The sequence below is a fragment of the Hippoglossus stenolepis genome, chromosome 7 (genome assembly GCF_022539355.2).
Source record: "Hippoglossus stenolepis isolate QCI-W04-F060 chromosome 7, HSTE1.2, whole genome shotgun sequence".
Classification (NCBI taxonomy): domain Eukaryota; kingdom Metazoa; phylum Chordata; class Actinopteri; order Pleuronectiformes; family Pleuronectidae; genus Hippoglossus; species Hippoglossus stenolepis.
Window position 1 is genome coordinate 13706090 of NC_061489.1, and position 22751 is coordinate 13728840.

The 22751-nt window shown below is 41.1% G+C and overlaps 3 protein-coding genes across 7 annotated transcripts; all 3 read right to left on the minus strand.

Moving 5' to 3' along the window:
• Nucleotides 1-804: 804 nt before the first annotated feature.
• Nucleotides 805-12724, minus strand: LOC118112160 (sodium/potassium/calcium exchanger 3). Of its 4 annotated transcripts, none has more exons than XM_035161239.2 (17): nt 12020-12724; nt 11649-11747; nt 9773-9849; nt 9584-9658; nt 8575-8659; nt 7276-7379; nt 6927-7001; nt 6744-6769; nt 6563-6616; nt 6352-6488; nt 5889-6058; nt 4774-5041; nt 3599-3765; nt 3363-3477; nt 2797-2909; nt 1799-1864; nt 805-1505 (listed from the first exon to the last, which is right to left on the minus strand). In XM_035161239.2, the coding sequence occupies exons 1-17, from the start codon at nt 12117-12119 to the stop codon at nt 1395-1397; spliced, it is 1842 nt and encodes a 613-aa protein (XP_035017130.1). In that variant the 5' UTR covers nt 12120-12724; the 3' UTR covers nt 805-1394. The 4 variants fall into 4 exon arrangements, with proteins under 4 accessions (XP_035017130.1, XP_035017129.1, XP_035017132.1 ...); XM_035161238.2 differs by having other exon boundaries at nt 6334-6488; nt 12020-12723; XM_035161241.2 differs by having other exon boundaries at nt 5970-6058; nt 12020-12692.
• A 779-nt stretch (nt 12725-13503) lies between these two features.
• On the minus strand, nt 13504-18825 carry LOC118112634 (coiled-coil domain-containing protein 14). 2 transcript variants are annotated; one of them, XM_035162119.1, is made up of 12 exons: nt 18389-18825; nt 17132-17174; nt 16851-17009; nt 16241-16352; nt 15480-15530; nt 15293-15370; nt 15114-15170; nt 14913-14972; nt 14344-14408; nt 14109-14244; nt 13919-13983; nt 13504-13757 (listed from the first exon to the last, which is right to left on the minus strand). In XM_035162119.1, the coding sequence occupies exons 2-12, from the start codon at nt 17152-17154 to the stop codon at nt 13553-13555; spliced, it is 1011 nt and encodes a 336-aa protein (XP_035018010.1). In that variant the 5' UTR covers nt 17155-17174; nt 18389-18825; the 3' UTR covers nt 13504-13552. The 2 variants fall into 2 exon arrangements, with proteins under 2 accessions (XP_035018010.1, XP_035018011.1); XM_035162120.1 differs by having other exon boundaries at nt 17132-17177.
• Nucleotides 18826-18933: 108 nt separating this feature from the next.
• Nucleotides 18934-22749, minus strand: zdhhc24 (zinc finger DHHC-type containing 24). The gene is made up of 3 exons (XM_035162122.2): nt 22162-22749; nt 21066-21343; nt 18934-20680 (listed from the first exon to the last, which is right to left on the minus strand). The coding sequence occupies exons 1-3, from the start codon at nt 22464-22466 to the stop codon at nt 20388-20390; spliced, it is 876 nt and encodes a 291-aa protein (XP_035018013.1). The 5' UTR covers nt 22467-22749; the 3' UTR covers nt 18934-20387.
• Between the last annotated feature and the right edge of the window lie 2 nt (nt 22750-22751).

Here is a 22751-nt window from a genome sequence, read left to right on the forward strand (position 1 = left end):
AACCTCCTTGGCAGAGGATAGGATTATAATAGTATAATATCAAACATAATATAGAATGAAATGAAACATGTTACCACCACAGCAGTTTAAATGTCATAATCATGTTGAGCTCCAGCAGGTTAGCTGCTCCTGACACATTAAAAATTTAGATTTGTTTTGCGTTGATGGGATTAATTAAAACTCACCTTTGTCGTCCCCATCCGTCCATCCAGCGTCCCAGCTGACATGGAGCGAGGCGGTGTTACTCCCTGCACAGGAAACAACCATCACAATCACACCACCGAGCGATTTAAAGTCTCCAATTGATTCTGCATATCTCTGGACTGTGGGAGGAAGCTAGGGACACACAGGTCAAACCAGGATTCAAACCAAGAACCTCCTTGCTATGAGGCTCCACTATAGTGTCCCGCCCGTTACCTTTACCCTCTGATTGAATGTACTATGGGGTAAATGCTCCAAAGTGGGCACACACCAATTAGGACAAACACACACTAAACCCAATAGTTCAACCACAGCCTACTTACTCTACACTGAGTTGGGGAAACCGAAATTAAATTGTCTTTAAAGTCTTGTAGGTAAATTTTGATCTCTATATTTAGGATTGATTCAATGGCATCTTGATACGTCCTCTTTTAGCAAAACTTGGCTAAAAGTCTTTTGTGAAAAAGTTGAATTTTAGATTTTATTTACATTTGATTCTCTTGTTGCTCTAATTCTCAAATTTCGAAAATCAGGGTAATTCATTTTCAGGAGCCGTTTGAATGAGCATTCATCTGTCGTTTTTTAAAAGGAGGAAGCGAAAAGTCACAGAACAAAGCATTTTTATTGCACTCAACAAACACACACTGAAGGATTTTCTCCTACACAGAACTGTGGCTTAGTGCAATTATCCAGAGCGTGTCAGCCATGCGATGCCATTTACAGCTACACACACAAAGGCATGTTGAAAACGTGACATTTAACTTAAAGTAACTTCACAGACTGAGAAACCACTATATAAATGTACATGTTTAATCATTGAGGTTACTTGTGGCAGTCAATAATGAATCATACTGTAAGTAAACCGACACACTTTGGGTTCCTTATACAATATTCTTGCTTTCAGAATACAAATTCAATACTTTATAAATTTATTGAGAGACATTCGATTTCATAAAATCTGAGCTGGAGGAGCTTGGTACAAAACTATGTAAAATACTTGATTATCAAAGGTAAACCATGTTATTTGTTGGTAAATGCTGCTCAAACACGTACGGCCATTACGACATGAAATGAAAATGTATCTGTCCGTACGTATGGTTAATAATGGCTGCAGTGACAGTGGGAAATCAGCTGGACCATTTTTCTAAGTCTGAGTTTTGGACCATAAAGTGTGTCGAGTGTGTGTGTGTCCTCTACAGCCTCTCGAAGCCGACGGAGCAGAGGAGGAAGATGGCGTATAGAACCAGGAGACTGAATCCCAGCCTGCGGTCCAACCTCCAGTGATTCAGATGAACACACAGGACCTGAGGAGAGATACATCGAAAGAGAGAGAGGGTCTGTTCTCACTGCAGCCAAAATTTAGTACAAGACAAACCTAATTTTCCATTTAACTGCCTTAAATATAGTCTCAAATAGGAGGGGGGGAAATACAATCAAAGGCTCTCAAGGGAAAAAGATCAGATAAGAAATCCAAGGTGAGGAAGAACAGAAGGTGATGTGCTGTTGAATTTGTGTACTGATGCTACAATATGAAGAAATACTCAGATTAGATTTAAAATCAATGGACAGATTTGATTGATAACAGAGATCCACTCACGGTCAGTGTGACTGAGGCCAACAGCAGAACCACTGAGTACACCAGACCTTTGCTGTTGATTGTTACCTAAACACACACGAAACAAAACATTAACATTGTTTTACAAAAGCATTGATAAACCTGCAAAAAGAAGTTGTAACACAAACACATACACATGTCAACATAAATTACGTTGATATGGTGAACTCTACTACTCATTTGGATGTTTGGTCTCTACCACCTTCCAATGGAAAAAGCTGGCTCTTCAGCAAATGCTAAACCCTGTTCACCAGATAGTTGCTAACTGTTTGTGTCTCTGCCTTTGGTACTGGGAGGGTGGTGTGGTTTTTGCTGAAGACAGCTTGTGCAGCTAGAAAGGACACGATGAGAGCAGTTAGTCATTATCACATTAAGTAGAATGACACTCAGTAGAGCGCAGACCCCTACCAAGGCCCAACAGTCCCCTTAAATCCAGGAACACTGCATCAAATCTCACACACACATACCCTAAATAAGTCTGATTTTAAAGATCCATAAGAAATCTTTGAGAAATTCACAAAGATGTCAAAAAACATCCAATCCCACAATGTTTAAGACAGTGAAAAGAATTCCTGGATCCACCAACTTAATTGAATCCCCTCCAAACATTAATGTTGGCTCATACCCCACCTTTCCACCAAGTTTTAAGAAGGTAGTAGTTTGAACAGACAAACGGCAATGAAAACATCACTTCTTTGGCTGAGGCAAATATCAGTGGGTAGTCAAGAATCAAAACTGGGATCATTGTAGTTGCTGTAGTTTGAATTCAAAACCGGTACAAAAATGTACAAAAATGACTCGACTGAAAGTCCATTTTCTACCATGGAAACAACAGAACATGTTTTGGGTCTTAACCACTCGGTTAAATAGTCTCCAAGCGAAAGGTTCCTGACCCTGATCATATGTTGGACCTTGCTAGGTTTTAAGGATCATGAATCAGGTCAGATGTATTAGATGGAGAGTTAGAAAGTTGGTGTTACCACTGATCCATAGCTGACTATGAGAGTCCTCAGTGCCCAAGGGAAGCCCAGGCCCAGCAGCACATCAAAGATATTACTGCCAATGGAGTTGGACACGGCCATGTCACCCATCCCTGCAACATTTCACATACACACAAACACAAAGAGGAATTCAGCTGAAAACCAAAGATGGAGTCATCAGTGGTTTATCTGTGATATGTCTGAGGTCATTGTGATTTAGATTAGCAGCAAACCAAAACAGGCAGCAACACAAGTTGTGAGTAAATGGTTTACGAGTAGTAGTAAGTATAAATAATAATAATAATATTTTTATATAAATGTTATTGGTATAGTGCTTTTAACAATGCTCAAAGACAATTTACATAGGATAAGAAGAAATTATAATCAGCAGTGTCAATGCGTGATGAGAGACGATCACACACACACACACACACACACACACACACACACACACACACACACACACACACACACACACACACACACACACACACACACACACACACACACACACACACACACACACACACACACACACACACACACACACACACACACACACACACCTTGTCGGGCGACGATGAGGCTGGCCATACAGTCAGGGACACTGGTGCCGGCTGCCAGAAAAGTGATGCCCATGATGACTTCAGGGATTCCAAATGTGTGGCTGATTATCGTCACCTAGAGGGACGACAAAAAAAGAGGTTGTTGACGTGTGTGTTTGTGTGTGTGTGTGTGTGTGTGTGTGTGTGTGTGTGTGTGTGTGAGCATGTGTGTCCTCCTGCATGTGGCTGTTTCCTACCATCCAGACCATGAGGTAGGAGAAGAGGGCTATCCAGAGCGTGGAGGAGAGGAAGGTGAGCAGGTACCAGCGCTCCCACTGTGGCAGGTTACAGTCGGGGATGGTGAAGTAAAGCAGAACGCTCACAGGCCAAGAGAGCAGCCACTTCACACGCATGCACCAGCCGTCTGTGGACGTGATGATGAAACACACAAATTTCACACCATGGATCATTACTGATTCATTAAAGATTCAGCTTATAAATAATTCACACAGCTTGGTGTGGATGTGTCTAAGACTCAGTGCCACTCTTCTCTAATTAGCTCCATTAACTATGATCCATCTATTATGCTGAAAAACATTAGGTGAAGCAGGGGGACCTTCCCTTTCCTTTCCTTTCCTTCTTTCTGATCCTTTCCTGAGTTGGACATGTCTGTTGAAATAATATAAAGAAAGGGGATGTTTTTTGGAGACACACATATTAGTCTGAGTTATGACTGATCCACTTTCTTGGCTGAACATTTTCTCTTAAAAATAACAGATCCTCTCCTAATCTTTGTGTCTTTGCATTGATATTCCTCATGATTACAATGGGAAAGAACATTGTTCCAGACATATTTTCATTGTAGAAAATGTACCTATTGTGCCACTTGGTCGGATTATTTTTCTGGTCTCATTTATTCTATACTGGTTCCTTGAAAGCGTATCTCTCAGCAGGAAGTTCTGTGGTGTAGCTATTTATGGGAAATCAGAAAGCAACGTCTGTTTTTATTAAACTTACAATATGTAACTTCCGGACTCTCAATCAAAACAATAACATAAGATGTTTGATGGCGTAGTGAAGCAGATGGGGATCATATTGTCTTCACCAGCATTGCAGATGAAAATCTACCTGACACAAGTCACGTGCAAATCATGTTGAGGATGATGTAATGTGTTAGAATGTGTTTTTCCTTTGTCATACGTTGTTTACCCCGGGGAATAAGACACAAGCAAAGCCACACGAAAAGTGGATATGACGAAATTAAAAGGCGACCAAAATGAAACGTTCAGTTACCTTGAATAATTGTGGATTTCTCTCAGTTTGAACATTGTTGGAAACATTGTTGATAATGTAAGTACACAAGTCAATAGATCTAGTCGATTCTAGACATTTCAATTAAGAGTTGTTGCATATAATATCTTGAACCACTCACCTGGCACGATGAAGGGTTTGAATGGAGTGTTCTCCTCCTCTCGTTCCTCCTGCTCGTCCTCCTCTTCCTCTTCCTCTTTAGACGGTGCTCCCCCACTCGTCCCACCCGCCACTTCTTTACCCGTCTCCGTCTCTCCCTCCAGCGTCTGCCTGTCTTCCTCAGCCACCGACCCGTTCTCCCTGCCCCTTGGACCGCTAGCACCCAAACCCTCCTCCCCTGAGGCGGCCCCCTCCTCTGGGCCAACCCGAGCCCGAATCAGCCTCTGCCTCTGTGGGTGGGGAGAGGAGTCAGAGAAAAGACGGAGGGAATATGAAAGAAAGTAAGATTACAAGAAAGAGTGCAGCGAGCTTATGGAAATGACTTCATCAGACTGTAGAAAACAAGGTGCAGTGATTATGCAGCCAGGCATGTACTCCTATTCACTGGAGGGGATTTGGGAAGCGTTGATCAGGGACATGCCTCAGAGCAGGGGCAGCACTGGCAGTCACACTTTAATGAGGCAGTGGGAATGAGAAGCACACATGCAGATGAGGAAGCAGATTTGGAGATTGACTTGTTGTCTGCTTTTGTGTCTGGGAGGTTATTATGCATCAGGCAGCCCTCACACAGTAAGTGTCTGTTTGTTTCTTTGTGGATTTATTACATGGTGTCTATTTAACAGCAAACAGGAAGGTGTTTGATATTCCAGTTAGAGAGTGGCTGAGGTCGCAATATTCTGTACGAACTCGTCCAAGCCAGAGCTAAAACTGACCGAGCCGACCCGAGTCTGACAGGTTTTCTGTTTGTTGTGTCTGAATCTGACCCGACTCTCATGTTTTCACCAGTTACAGGCATGTCCAGGGTAAAAAAAAATCAAATAAATAGCTCAGCCAAAGCGATCGAAGCTGACCCCAACCCGACGCAAACCCAAATATTATTTCAAAGTTTTAGTTTGAACCTGGCCCTGTGTATCCACACTCTGATTCCAGTACATACTGTATCTCTCTGGGTTTGGAAACTGCTGGATTGTACACAACTCAACAATATATATATATATGACATAGTCTGTTTTAGACAATTCTCCCCCCCTCCCCACTGGAACCAGACGTTGTGTTAACAGACCGTGTGAGGTGTACCTCACTGATGACCATGTACCCTGCCATGCGCAGGCGGATGAGGGGGGGGAAATGCAGGGTCATGAGAAGGCGGAGGCTTGCCTCTGAGAAGGAGAGCTGGTGGGGGTTAGGGTTCATCTGCTCGTCCACCATCGCCACCCCTGTGTCCTGACCGGCCACCACGCACGAGTCTGGAGGAAATGAAGGGAGATGGACAAACATTAGCAGGAGATAAAATCTGAGAGGACAGGAGAGGAGAGGACAGGAGAGGAGAGGACAGGAGAGGAGGGTTAATTAAGTCCAAAGAAGCAAAGACAGATTTTGTGAAGGAGAAAAGAAGACAGAGAGGAAAAAGTATTTTCCTCAATGTGGTGCAGTTCTATTTCAGCTTGTTATCCACAGAGGAACCTAATTGGGTTTGACTGGCAGCATAAACTGTGTCACTGGGTCTGTTGAATGCACGTACAAACACGAGCTCCAGCACCTGGCTTCAGCGGCACCATGTCGTTGTCACAGTCTCCGGCGTTTCCGACAGCAGTTGTCCGTCGCAGGATGCTCAGACACGGCTGACCTTCCCTGCTGCAGTGCTTCTCTACCAGGCTGCACAGAGACCTGTTGAACCTGCACAAGAGATATTAGTAAGTGTAGAGTGATGGGTTCATACCAACAGGAAAGAAAAGGAGGAAGAGACCCACTTTATGATGATGATGTAGAGGCCGTACATAGACATCAGGATGATGGTCTCCCACCTGAGACATAAACACAAACACCAACACAGATCCATTAATACCAAATTCATCTAAATGACAGTTTGTCTGTTTGTCTGTCAAATTGATTGAAGGAAACTGAACAGTAAAACTTTCATAACATTCTTACCACACAACCTTTTCATCATAGATCACCTGCAAAAAAAAAATGAAAATAAACTTAATTACACTTCAAAAACAAACATTTTACAAGTCTGTAAACCGACCGACCATTCATTCATCCATCCATCCATCCCCCCATCCCCCCATCCCCCCATCCATCCATCTGTCATTTGATCAGAGGGTTTCTCACCAGGATAAGCACCAGTATGGACAGGATGTAGAAAAAAGCGTCACGAAACAAAGGCCACCAGCTCAGACAGATGGGCTGCAGAGAACAGAAACGCGTGAGACATCAATATTAGTTTGACCAAAAATGTTTTGCGAAATCTTGTACTGACAAAGTTGGCTGAAAAGTTTGACTGTTTTTGCTTGGCTCAAAATGATTTATCTCTTCTATTGAGTCATTTGGAAACTGAGAGGTTACGTCCTCCTTTTAGCTCCTGGTCTGAACCATGGTCTGAACACAGTGTGTGTGTGTGTGTGTGTGTGTGTGTGTGTGTGTGTGTGTGTGTGTGTGTGTGTGTGTGTGTGAGAACCACCTGTTTGGCGAAGATGCCACAGAGACCGATGATGACCAGGATGTTAAAGACGGCTGAGCCCACGATAGTTCCCACACCCACATCTCCCTTTGTAATAAACACCCCTAAAAACACAGAAAATCAAGAATCATATCTAATGATTTAAGAAAATGATGGATTGTTTCTCCCTCACACAAATATTAAACCAGCAAATCAAATGTAGAAGAGAGATATTAGGTTTTCATAACCACAGGGGCTGGACAGATATTTCTTTTCATACTGATTGTGTAATATACACTGAATATCGCCTGAAGTCACCCAGAACACTTCTTTCTTTTGAGAATAAAATAGATTATTGGTGATATTTGAGGAAAATGTCCTTGAGGCACATTTAAAAGCAAAGGTTTTGTTTTTATTCATAGTCAGACATTTGTCTCCAGCAGCATGTCCATTTTGAATAAATTGCACCTTATATTCTCTATCAAAATTATATGAGAGATGAGTCTTCTAGGCAAACACCTTGACTGTATCTACAATAAAGTGCTTATAATATTTTGTTTCTCTCATTTCCACAAATGTATACGACATCTCTTTCTGCGTTCTGTGTTTTACAACTGGACCACCCCTGGATAAAGGGGTCAAAATATGGACACCATACTCTTATAATTAATGGTGGAAGGAGAATATGTTCAGAACAAAAATGTCTTTTGACCCCCAGAGACAGTCTGGCCTCTTTAGAATAAAATGTCAGTGAAGGATGTTTGTTTATGTGCACTTCTGCTCTTCACTTTAACTCTTGCTACATGTGACCATTAACACCATTCATTACATTTACCTTCTTTTTGTTCTTATCATTGCATTTATCCCATATTAGATAATAGTTATCTGTGTGTTCTTTTGAAACAGAGAACAGAGATCCATTGAATTTGAAGTAACAGCTCCTTATATGAGACTGGTCAATTTAATCAGAATGTTAAAATAAAAATTTGTTAGAAGGGCCAAATAGTTCTGCTATTACACTGCAAGTATTTGTTTATCAAACTGTTTTGTGAAAAAAAAAGTTATTGCTAGAACACCTGGACCATGGAAGAAATGTACCTGTGAGCTGACAGTCATAGAAAAATTTAACATGCTCTCCTTGTCATGTTCATGTCTATTTAATACTGAAATGGGTCAGTATCAGCCCTTCAGCCTGTGGACACTTGACTCCTCTCAGTCTTAATCATGTGAAGATGCATATGATTGCTGGTGAGTGCTGATGGAGGAATGATTGGGCTAAACCATTCGTAGAGTAATTGATTAGACGAGCGTCGTATTTACCGATCAATGAGGTGAAGAGCTCGGGTGCGGAGCTCCCGGCTGCCATGAAGGTTGCCCCGGCAACATCCTGACTGAGCTGGAGGTTCTAGAGGAGAGACGAGTTTGAACAGATTAAGAATAAAGCTGGTGATGCTGCAGGAAACCCCCCCTCTCTCCCCTGACTTTCTTGTCTGTCTCTGGTGCCACTGTCAATAAATCACAAATACCCCAAAAAACTCAAAATCAAAGGATTTTTCCTACAAGTGTTGTCTGTGGTTACACGGCCTGATAAGTCATAGATGTTCACTGTTGTCTGAAAACATGCTATAGGCTGTAATGATTCTGTGAGACCAAACCCATAATACAAACATCCACCATCTTGTATCACGATAAAGGACAACATGAAACTCCAGGAAATGATTTTTGCCTGGGAGGCTGTTTTCATTGCTGTCTGTCTGTCTGTCTGTTAGCACGATTATGCAAAAACCACAGAACCGATTTTCTTGGAACTCGGTGGAAGCATTGGGGGGGGGGGCAAAGAAAGACCCATTAACAATTGGAGCAGATTCAATTAAGGGGGCAGATCTAGGAATATTTTTGTACTTTCTTTAACATTGCATGGTGTACTTGACATTTTTTGTGAATTTATGAAGACATAATTAAAATACAGCCGTGTGTATAGTGCTTATGTTAATGAACAGGTGACATTTGGTTTGGATCCAGATCAGGATTATGATCCGGATGTATCTGATCTCTGAAATTGTGATTTGTGAATATGGGCTATACAAATAAAATTTGATTGATTGATTGATTGATTGATCTCAATACATGTGGCAAATCAGCCTCTGTGGTGGTGTGCACCCTACAAATTCCCTTCTTGTTCTATTATAGGTTGGAGCTGGGGAGAGGGAGGTCTAGGTTTTACTTAACCTGTTGCCACAGCGACCTGACTCTGAATAAGCAGCAAGCGATGGTTGGGTGGCAGGATATCTTTATTTAACATCACAGTAAATATGGCTGTTTTTCATACCTCTGATACTTTCTCCAGCGATGGTACAAAGTAAACATCACACACGATGGCCAGCGCATAAAACATATAGATAGCCTGTAAAATATAGGAGATACTGCATTGGTAAAGCTGGTTGAGCTCTAATGCAACAAAATGCAGTTTCTTTCATTTCAAAGTTCTGGATGTAATGCCGGCAGAGCTGATACTCACACAGAGAACATGGAGGAGGACTGCTCCTTGTTTTCGCTGCTCCAGAGTGAAGATGTCTTCAGGGAACTCACTGATAGCTATAGAAGAAATGGAGAGAGGGGCACGTGAAGATGAATGAAATAAAGTAAGTCTAAATAATTTAAATGGCAGGATTTGGACCATGAGATAAAACTGAAACTGTTGATTTAATGTTTGACGGAATGTTTCAGAAAATCTTCAGCTAATACGATCACAACGTCCCTGCTCTGGGTCCCTAAAAGGCTGGGTCCCCTCAAACTGTGTCTAAAGATGTAGATGTGCAATTTGAAGAAATGAAGGATGAGGTGGACTGGAGCAGAAGAGGAGATGTTGGATTAAGCAGATTGAGTGACAGAAAATTAAACTACAAGGTTTTTGAGAATGATTGAAAAGTAATATTTAATAAAATATTAATTTGTTACAGGCTCACAAATTTGAAATGTTGCTGGTTTCCTTAGTCTTTTGTGATTGTGAAGTAAATATTTTTGAATGGACGAGAAAATAAGATATAGTAAACTACAGATCGCCTTGGATCTGATAAATTGCAATTGGCATTTTTCACTATGCATCGTAAAATTTTTATCAAAAGCAAAATCTTATTCAGAATAATCTGATTTACCCTAGTTCTTAAAGCATCTTAAAATCCATTTTTTTACCTTGTGGTTTTTATGTACTTATCCCTCTTTGTTAATCTCACTTTTGTCTTTATCCAAAGCGACTAACAATAAGTGCATTCAACCATGAGGGTTCAAACCCAGAACAGCAGGAATCATGTAAGTAACATTACATTATTTTCCACCTCTTTTCAATAAGCTGCAATGCCTGTAAACTTCCCCCTCAGGGCCATCTTGACTCTGAGTTGGACAATGTCGGCCTCTTTACATGTAAACTCAGACAAATGCCTTAACAAGTAAATAAAACCGCTGCCTCCAGAGAAGCTTGTGACTGTCCTCACAAGGTTTTCTGATTTTGTTGTTAGACTTATAAAACCTCAAGGGAGAACTAATGTCACAAACAGCAGAGTTAAGCAACTTGTGACAAATGTGGATGGAAGATCCTGCACAGAGGGAACATTGTGCAGTCTGAGGTGTCACATGTAGGGATTGAGACACGGATGTGATATTATAACCTGTCACATGATTGGATCAAACAGAATATTCTAGCATCAAGAAAAAGACGGTGCTTTGGAAAATAGAAATATGATAATTGGAAGAAAATAGTTTTCAGACCATATAATGCCCTGTGGCGGTACATTTTTTTTCCTTTCTCTCTAATTGGCTGTAAAATCTGTTCATCTCAGTATCAGACTATGAGATGCTGTCATCTTTCTCTCTCAGTCCTTCATCACCTGGTCCGAGTGATGAGACAGAGCTGCTGATGAGAGGCTACTAATCAGCAGGTCAATAACGACAGGGCAGGCACTTTGAACCGCTCCAGACACACGCGGCATCCAACCGCGAATCCAGCGTTCAGTTTCCTAGCAACTGGGTCCCTCAAAGGCCTAACTGTGTTTAAACATCTAGATGTGCAGCTCGGAGAAATGAGGGATGAGGTGGACTGGAGAGGTGGGTCGATGCAACGGAGGAGATGGACTTGGATTTAACAGATTAATAGAGATGGGACCACACGCTCTCATGCAAAATACACACACAAAACCCTCTGGTGTTACCAAGATCACCATAGTGACTGCACATTCATCACTGCATGAATATTCAGACCCAAACTTCAATCTGGGTGTGTTAGTGGTTGGAGACATCATTATGCCAAGTTGGAATTCTCACGAGGAACTGTTTTTCAAAGGACAAGACGAAAAAGAATAAATTAGTACGAGAATAAACTCTCTTCTCCTCTGTCTCACCGGATCTAGAAATGTTGTCATTTTGGTTGTTGGCTTCTTTTTGCTGGGTGAGCTCTCTCTTGAACAAGATGTCAGGATCCACAGTGGGTCCATGCAAACCTAAAGAGAAAAATACATTACTAAAAATAAAATAATAATTATTACAATTTATGTCGGTGTTTGTAAAATACCTGAACTTTAGCATAATGTTTACATTAAATCATCAAATAAATCAAATCATTTATTTGAGGTTGCAGTGATTTTTTATTAAGTGTATTATTATTATTAACATCTAGCATTTGAATATGTTGTAATTTGCGTGGTTATAAACAATACAAGTAATGGATGAGTTAAAACCATTGCAGGTGGTGTATATTCTTGTGGAGCAGCACCTGTCACATCATTCAGGTGAAAGATCCAAGCGGCTGTGATCAGACCGACTCCACAGACGCAGAACCGCGGGAGGAGGCGCGTCTGCCTCGGCGTCTTCATCCCCGCCAGCCGCCGCCGCTCGCCGGGCTCTCCGCTCAGAACATGTCGCTTCCCCCGCCGCCGCTGATGCTGTCGCTCCTCCTCGGTTCCGGACTGATACGATCCGGCCTGTTGCTCCCGATCTACCGTCGCTCAGCTGTTCAGGCTCCGCTCTCCATCCGCGACACGGGAGGACGTTAAGAAGCGTCGGCCTCTCCTCAGCATCTCAGCGCCCGGGACCGGTGAGTCAGAGTCGGTCAGTCAGCGAGCAGCGACCAGCCAAACGCAGCATAAGCGTCCACGAGCTCCAGCTCCAGCAGATAGAAACACCAGCTGCAGCATCTGTACAGAAACACCCCTCTCACCCACACCGTCCTCACGTCCACTTCAGTCTGATCCCCGATTAATGATGTGTTTCTTCCCCTGGCTGGGAGGGAGGGAGTCACAGACGAGCCCACCAGGGAGCGCCTTCAGCTGGGTGGGGCGAGTGGACTGAGACTGGCAGCGCATGGAGGGTTGGATGGACTCACTTAACTAATGCACACAGTGAAACACTCAAAAGGTGAAACACAGTGAGTTTTAACTGTACAGTGAGATGGGGAATGAACCGCCCTATCATAACTATTAAACATGTGTAGTGTCATTTTAAGCCTGTCCCAGAAATTGTCATGGTTTCAATGTCAAACTACCATCAACATCAAGTCACTTTCATAATTAGTTTCCACATCAGAATACACAGAGCACTTTGTTTATTTTGAATGATTAGACGTTATATTTTACTTTAAGAATTTAGTAATTGACTTTGGTGTAATTTCAGTCACATTATAATAGGTAGGCCTCTTTTTTGAAAATATGTAAATAAACAGTTTTTAAAGGTTCAGTGTGTAGAATTTAAATCTAGTGGTGAAGTTGCATGTTGCAGCTGAATACCCCTCACCTCACCGTCCCCTTCCAAGCATGAAGGAGAACCTGTGGTAGCCTTCAGTTGTCATGGCAACTTTGTTTGTCCAGTTTGGACTACTGTAAAAAACATGGCAGCCACTGGTAGATTTATTCATTGAAATATTTAAAGTAATTACAGATTGGACAGATTTCCATGAAACCTGATGGAAGGATGCCATATGGATTGAGGAAGAACCCATTCAATTTTGGTGCACAGATAAGGGGGCAGATCCAAGATTTTTATTTTTTCACTTGTTTTAACATTTTGAGATAGAGCGTTTTTTGGACATTTTCACAGTTTTCTCAGAGAATTATGTGCAGCGTATTAAATTTACAGGGACTGTTGGGTCTTGGCTCTGCTGAGTGCCATTCTAGTTAATGTTGTATTCTTGCAGCAATTAAAATATTAGCAATAAAGCCTTATGATTTGTGTGGAAAACAAAAGTTACAAAAACAACCCACATTGATGCAGATGAGTGGATGTCACTTTATGAGAGGTTAAGATTTTCAGATCAAACAGGAGGTGCGCCAGCATAGTTCACACTGCAGTAGGGCTGTAATATCATACGTGCACCAGTCCAGAAAGTGTTGATGGAAAACAAATCACTGTTTCCTGAGATGCTTGCTGACGTCACACAGACCAAAACCAGGAGAAAGAAGATGCACATCAGGAAGAGTCCTGCTCTCTGGACGGCTGTTTGTGAGGTTCCTGGCCACCTTTGATAATGGCGAAGTGCATAGAAGAAAGAAGAATAGAAAAGAGCAGCATCAGCATGATACAGAACTGCAAGTCCCAGAATACAATATATTGTCCAAGATATTCCTACATTTCCTTTATCATACGATCATTAATACATCAGAGCTACTACCTGAAGTACCTTTTGGTCTGAAGATCTTCTGTGAGACTCTGAGGGTTCAGCAAGTCCTCGGTCTCAGTTTCCTTCTGCAGCAACAACACCAGAGATCATTAACAACAGAGCTACTTCAGAGAGTGGACTTTGTAGAGGCACTCTAGTGGTCACTTGTGGAAGTAAATTAAACTAAATTAAGTAAATTAAGACTTCATACATGTCTTAGATGTGTGGAGTCTGATGTGCTTGTTTTCACTTCATTTAAAGAGGCCAGCAGCTTAATTTCTTCTAAGAGGGACAGAGGGGGACTGAGCGATCCATCGGTTTCTTCCGTCAGGTCACTCACAGCAGAGCTGGAAACCAACAGCAGACACACAATCCAGTGTTGAGTGCACACAGATGTAATTGTGACATTTACTGGAAGTAAAGAGGATTTCGAGTGTCAGAGTTACAGTAAGGCCTCATCCTGTCGGTCCTCCCACTGCTCTCTCAGTTCCTGATTTGTCTGCCTGAGATCCTGGAGCAAAGAAATCAAAACATCTGTCAGCAGCCAGCAGACAATGTCGCAGATTTATTCCTGCACTGCACATTTATTATTCTGTTAACAATACGAGACTGTTTGTTGTGAAATGTGTCAGAATTAGAGCGAGAGGAAATAATTAAAAGCTGCAGCTTGCAAGATATTATATTTTATAAAATAAACAATTCAGTTAGATAATAATAGGTGGTTATTTTCTTAATATAAGTTATGAATATTTGTTTTCATTTGTGTTTTCTTTTTATCTATAGTTATGTATAATAATGTTTGTGGTAAAACTATAAAATATTAAGCTCCAATTTCTTTGTCATAAGCGTTCAAATCAATGCCAATTCTTTCAATGTATGTCTGCCGATATATCATCATCTAAAATGTTGTACTCCCTAATATTGGCACCCCCAAAAATCCATATTGGTCGGGCTATGATGATGTATGGAATTATGTGGTGTGTTCAAATTTTATAAAACAAATTTACATCTTTACCTTTATGATGATGGAAAACTCTTCTACTGTTTCCTCCAAGTGCTGCAGTTGCAAGTTTTTCTATTACAAAACACACATTTAGAAAAACGATGATCAAATAATGACAAATACAAAAATATTCATGTTGAATTTCAAAAGACAAAGCTCATATTTAAAAACTTTTGGTCAGTCGCTGCCCAGTACTGATGTCTCTGTTCATACCTGATGAAGGCTTTCATCCCTCTGCTGCAGCCCGACATTAGCCTCCTCCATTTCAAACTGAGAAAACACAGAACATAACAAATAAAGAGCTGTACATTGACAATGTGAAATGAGCAGTGGTGGGATGAATGGAAGGTGAACAATAATTAAACGTCTCTGAGTTGAATCCTCTGTGTTACCTCGAGGGTTTTAAGTGCAGCCTTGAACCTGCTCAGGCTGATCATGTCCTGCTCTCTCTCTTGCTGCAGGTTATTCAGCTGAAATGATTTAAATATGGAAAATGTTCACATGAATGTATACAAATGTAGCGGTGTACTGCATGATGACAGACTGGAGTTGTTGTGTGAAAAGGAACAGACATTACACCTCTGTGGTTAGTTTCTTATTTTGTTCCTTCATCTTGGTGGATTCCTCCTCCTGCACAAAAACACAACATTTTTTAAATGACGAGCACCAGCTAATTAGACAGGTTGAAGTTTTTGCGTTTGTCTACCTGATACGTATGATAGTGTGACGGCTGATTTATATCTCTCGCAAACTGCCAGTATTGTGGTGTAAGGGGATTGATCCTGTTTGACTAGCTGTGAATAAACTACTGTTTGTATAAAACTCAGTATGGAATTTCCATTTCTGACAAACAGGAGTCTGTTATTAAGTCTTGAAACTCATCGTAAATTGTTCATGACATTTTTGGCTTTGGAAGAAAAAAACAACCATAAATGTATCACCTATGCAACGCCTTCACCTTCCTAGTGATGCAATAAATAATTTAACTTGGAAACATAACATTTTAGGGAGAAATATATAAAATTGCCTAAAATGTGTTATCCTCGACATTAACTACATTGTCGTCTCTTGGTTTTACAGCTGAGATATCACTGCAGTGAGAGCTTTCTGTATAAATCCTCTTATGACCTGGCTTTAAAGGATGAGAATATGGTGGGTTCAGAAATATTACAGGTTAGTATAAGTGATATAACCATCTGCACTAAACTCACTGTTGTTGAGAAAAAATTACCAATAAAAGCCACATCATATCCCTATGACCACGCTTTCACTAAATCTAAATATTTTCCGGAAACACCAAAAATACATATTGCAATACAATAACAATTATGGTTACCCACCATTTTCTGAATCTGTTTTTCACTGCATCTTTTAACATCAAGGTCGTTGGTGAGGAGGAACCTGCAAGGTTCTGCTTCAACTTCCTGTGCTTGACTGATGAGCTTCTCCAGGCTACAGACACACAAACAAGCTGCTGACAGTTACTCAGTGTTAAAGCACTGCTGGGAAAGCACTGACACAAAAACAGTTAATGATTAAGGCAAAACAGTATTTAAATGACACATTCTGATGCAGATTTAAATACAATGCTGAAATCTACTGGGCTAAAGATGAGGCTTTCATGGCAGGTACAGCTATGTATTATCATAGTCATACGAGGCGTCTTCTAAAACAGAGCTCAGAGGAAGAACATATAAATAAAATAGGACAAGATAGGAGCCTTGTGGTATTCCACAGGGGATGAGTGCAGTGCAGTGGAAAAATTAGTTCTAATATATCTTGTTATGGTGGTTGTTGGCTTGAATACCAACAGCATGCATAATAAAAAAGACTGATAGAATTATACTGCAGATGATGAACACGCTAAAAGATGATTGCAGTGACAAGTTGAGGTCAAACGGTCCAGGGACCTTTCTGCTAATGTGTAGATGATGATGTGTGACAAGTTACACTTTGACTTGTTTTCTGAGGGCGCCGTTCTCTGAGCGCAGCGCCGCCATATCATCATCTGCAACATCCAGCCAGTGCCTCATCGTAGTGTTCAGCTCCTTCAGCTGGCTCTGACCGTAATCCAGCTCAGCTATTTTCTCAAGCATCTCCATCTGTGTCCTACACACGCACACGCACACACACACACACACACACACCAGAAACAAAGCCTCATATATTGCTGTAAGGTGAATAAATCATACAGTTTGTGTGAGAAGGTTTGTTCAGTGAACATCACTCACATATTTTCCTTTGTGATTTCCATCCTGGTGGTTTACTTCTCTCCTGCTTGTGATCAACATATGAACAATTCCCATTATAAGTGACACACAGAGACATATTCTCCATTCTTCTTCTATCCTTAATTCATATTGAATCTAATAATATAACAACGTGACATATAAGCTTAGAAAAACATTACATCTGTGATCCACTGACAAGTGTTTATGGACTAAAGCTCTGTATTGAACTAGACTCACTGATCCAATTAGCTTATCTACCGGTATACCATACATTAATTATTTATACAATTAATAATTGAAATTTAAAAAGACTGCAGGGTTTCTGCAGGGTTTAAGGTATAAAATATATACGGATGAAAACTAAAATGGCCCAGAATTACTCAACACATGCATTACTTTATTGACAATTATATCACACTTGATATTTCCTTCCAGCTATTTGTAACAATAATTCATAATCTATATAGATATCATTACTTCATGAAACACATCCTTGACCCACATTTGCATAACATGGAAATGGACAGATAATAACATATTTCAAATTTAGTTCCACATATAAATTTGACATGACCTAAAAAAGCTTTTCAACATTTTTTTTTTTGTTGTTAAATCACATGTGGTTACTTTATATGGGACATTACATCACATAACAGTGACAACTTTTTATACTTTTTAAGATCTGCAGATGTCCTGGAGTAACATGGTTAGCAACGACATAAAGTGAAGTAAAAGTAAGTTAAACAGCTGCTCTGTCTAGAAAATAAAAATCTATTAAATACAGGAAATACAACAGATTAGCCTGGTTAGCTTTAAGCTAACGCGCTGTAATGAGAGCTACATCAGCTGAAAAAATTATAATAACTACAGTATTTCTAATGGAGTTCAGGTTCAATTTCATGCCACCTCCCATTGCTAATGTTAGCTCACATGTTCGATTTAGCTAGTTTACAGCCAGATTGTTTTGAAAGAACAGATTAATTCACATTTTAGATGATACTTGTAAACATTAACTAGATTTCAAAAGTGATGTCAGTGTTTTTCAAGACCCGTTAACAAATAGTCATTCATGTTCTCACTCAGCTAGCTAAATGCTAACCAAGCCACCACAGCTAACAGCGTTCAGTTAACTAACTGCAGCTTGCTCATCAAATCCTAATCAACTCATTTATAAGTTGACCAAAGTATCACACTGCTGAACCTGCCCTGCTGTAAAATACTACACTAGTACTTTATACTGAGAACAAGACCACTTACCAGCAGTGAGGTGCAAACTGATGAAGGTATAGAAGCTACATTGTGGATGTGGCTGCTTCATAAAGCTCAGCTGTGTTGACTGCACCTGACAGTCACAGTCATGGTTCAGAAATGAGCTGTTGGTTGTTTTTATAAAGTCAGACATGGAACAATATAATAGTACAAAACATCTCTTGACATTATCGTGTATTAGGATCATGGATATGGGTCCAAAATGGCTGTGCCTGTATTAGTTATGATTCTATTTGAGATATGGTGACAGCTGGTTTGAGAACATCTTCCCTGCAAATGAATTAAAAGGAATGTGAATGAGTAGATTGTGTGAATAGATGGGCTGAGGAGTGATGCTCCATTAAAACTGGAAGAGGTTAGACTGCTTTGAATTTAAATTCAAATTTTAAATCCTTTGATGAATGAACTGAGCACCTACATGTTTCCTGATGAAGACTTGGTTAAAACATGTAGGTGCTCTGCCTTTCTTTTTATTTTATTTTTCATTCAAGCACACAATTAACGTTCAAAATGATTTCAACTGACGAAAAAACTCCTTTCAAACCCAAGTTTAATTACCACAACACAACTCACACCAATTTTCAGTGTACAAAATAATAAAGTTAGTAATTTTTCAATAGTTCCCATCATAAAACTTAACTTAATCAACCTTTAATGGCAAAACCAAACATCGAATGGCACGACAGAGCGGGAAAAAAGAAATAAAGCACAAATATATTGAGCAAAACATAGTTTTGATTGTACTGTAAATTTTGTGTTGGACAAGTAAGAGCACCTGTCAAACAAAGGCAGAGGATTTTTCCACAACATTTTAAGGCCGGGACAATTAAAATGACAAAAAGCAAAGGTGCAAAAGAGCAGTGGGTGGGGGTGTTGTAATGAGGCAACAAAAGTAAAGATGGCATCCACGCTGTGTCCCTAATCCATACTACTCACTGAATCGATGCAGGCTTTGAGTATGTTGTGTGTTCGCACTGGAAAAGTGATGAAATAAAATAATCTCAAGAACAGCCTGGTGAAACAGTTCCAGGAAACATATCAGGAGAAAAAAATATAACTATAAAACTTTTCAACTGTAACATTTCTGGAAAAAACATCAACCTGAAGCCTGGTGTCTGACGGTGTGTTGTATCACTGGTTGTAAAAACAAACATAGAGTAGGAAAATGGAACACAGCAGTCAGACCGTGTCATGATATTACACTGTAGGTTTGGTTTAACAGTCGCTGTCTGACTGGAACATGAACAGTTTGATATGAAACATGGAGAAGGACCATTCACATGTGATGTCGATAGGTAGATTTTAAATACTGCATTTACTAAATGACTTCACATTTGTCTGTAAACTGCAACATTAGCTTTCACATAAGTTGCCCTTCGGATGGTAAGACATCACTGTCAGTATCCAGTAAAAAGTTCAGTGTATTTGTAATAAACTCAGCTTTATAAACACAGCAGCTAACGCACAACAGCATATAAGAGGCAAATGACGGTGTAATTAATAATCCGATCGTCTATTCAGGAACAGTGCAAGCCAAACGTGTTCGCCCCTCACATTTAGGCAGCTAAACTGCATCCAGCAGGATGACGACACAGCAGCTGCAGTCTGTGAGAGCCTGGTAGTGAGCATTTAAAACTGTTCAATTTTCATCTTCAATAAAATACATTCACGTTTACATACATTTCAGTGCTCAGTACTCCAAAGGAACTTGAGTCCCGCCTCAATAAGCGTACAAATTACCTTTGGTTCAAAGTCAAAGTACCTTCTCAAGTAGACCCATAAATCCTTAGCTAAAGATACAGAGAAGATACTGGTGGGAAAAATCCAACAAAACCTTGAACAACCACATGTTATTCTAGCTTCTTCCCATCCCAAAATGTCTCCTCTTGAACTGAGGAGATCTCCCCTGCTGCTGATCCCTAACATTATTAACCATCACCACAAAAGTAAGGACAAACAGCCTGGTAATCTTCAGACTTTCTAGCTGTTACCGGATGGGTTCCAGTGACCCTGTGACCGGGAAGTTTATCCCATCTCCAGGTAGAGGTGATGGGATGAGAGGGCAGAGCCAGCAGAGGTACCAGCGAATGCCCAGGGTGCTGCGCATGTTGCCCAGGACTCCCAGGTTGTAGGGTCGGCGGGATGAGAACCACTCCCTGGTGGTCTGTCCCCGAAACAGCAGGAAGAGGTGGAAGAAGAAGAATGAGGACACCAGCAGGAAGCCCACCACACATGTGTCAGCGATGAAGGCGAAGGCAAAGGCGCGGGCTGAGACCTGGCCTAAGACACAGAGAGGGGACAAAGTCGGTCATAAAACCCCAGGTAGAGGCATAAAGACAGCGTTGCTTTGTACTAATATTAGATAATAATATTAATACTACAACTCTGGGAAGGTAATTAAGTGTTAAGTTGGTTAAATACATGAGCCATCCACATGTATATGTAAATTTAACTACTGATCCCTGTGGAACAATGTGGGTGATTAATGATATTGTGATTGGACCAAATTTAAAAATGGCAGATTAAAATAGAGCAGATGAAGTAGCAAATAATGTTTTAGGCATGTTTAAAATACATAATTTCAGAACAACTGAATTATTTAAAAATAAGTGAGTTTTACAGGATAGGAGCAAAAATGGGACAAGCGTGAGACAGCAGATCTTACCTGAAACGAGCATGATCCAGGGTATGAGCAGCAGCAGGATGCTGTGCAGGCTCACCCCCTCCTTCAGTATGACAATGAAGACCTCGGCGTTCATCAGCGTGGCGTACAGGAGCCCAGACCACATGAACAACAGGCAGCTCAGGAAGAAGCGGTAGTTGCGAAAGCCCACACACTGGCCGAAAAAGACACAGTGGTGATCCCGCCGCAGCACACACACTTTGCAGTCGTAGCAGTGGGAGCATCGAGGAGGAGTGTGTGTCTCACATGTATAACAGTACCTGTGTGAAGAAAGAGATAATACTCGTGTATATTTTCAGAGATGCACATAAACACCATTTCACAGATGAAACTTTGACTTTGTAATCTAAAACTCGTGGACACACAAATGTTCAGTGGCATCTGCAGGATGTTCCACACCAACCAGGTAATATTGAGAGGTCACTTCATGCACAGAACACTGTCAGGACATGAACTTGCACAGACTGTTGCCATAAAGTTGAGAGAACTTCATTAAAATATCATTATATGCTGTAGTATTAAGAATAACAAGGCTGTTAGTAAAGTGTTAATCTGTTTTTCAGCAGTCACTGATGGACTGGACCCACACAGCAATAATGATTTGTCAGCAATTGGAAGACGTCTGAAGAGCGTCAATCTAAGGAGTGGCTGAAAAAGTTAAGAAAAGTTGCTGCATGTTATTTAGGATTATATCAAGACAGACAAATACTTCCCCAAGTGGGGCAGTATGTTTAATTAATACACTCTAGCATAATTATATTGCATATTGATTGCTTTCGTTGTCTAAGCTACACTTTGTATTTGGTGAGGTCCTCTAGTTCCTGTGTTTGGCTCAGATGGAAACTGTAAGTTTGAATGGAAATAGCCTAAATATATTATAGTACTGGTATTATATTCCAAAACAAAGATGGGAAGTCATTAAGAAATCCTTGATCTGAACTGAGAAGGCTTTCCTCAACCATGAGTCCAGACTAAAGGAGCACAAAAGTGTGTAGATAAGTGTCCACATACCTTCGGCCATATCACATAATGTGCTGTGTATTCATCAAACAGTAACAACCCCCTGCTCCTTCCTCACCTCCAGCCCAGGCCTACTCCCTCTCCTCCCAGGAACACCCCCTTGATGCTGGGACTGGTCCTGAGGAAGAGCAGGGCGTTCCAGCAGATGTTTCCCAGCATGAAGTACTGGGCCAGCAGGTGGACCAGCTTCCACCAGGCGGACCACTCAGTCTTCTTCTGGTCCGGCTCCAGCGGAGCCTCGACCACCACCAGGTAGCTCACCTCCGCGGTGATGGAGAAGACCAGGAAGGTGTTGAGGACCACGGGCAGGTGGCGACACACCCGCTCCACCCGGCAGAACACTTTAGCGGCCACACTCGTCATGTTTCCCTCTCGGCTGTGGCCGCGGTGTGGTCGGTGGAGGGACCGGTTTGACAGACACACCCTCGAACAAGCGTCTGTTAGCTTCGTTAGCGAAACAACCGACTCGTTAGCGTCCTGACCGACTTTACACCAGACTCGTGATATTATTTAAACCTTCGACTTCTTCTGAGACAAACTAACGTCCCAACAGAGTAAATACAAGACGCTGGTACTCTTACCACGGCTTCTGTCAATGGACGGAATCTGCTCGCGAGTGTTACATAAAAATATATCCGTGATGACTCA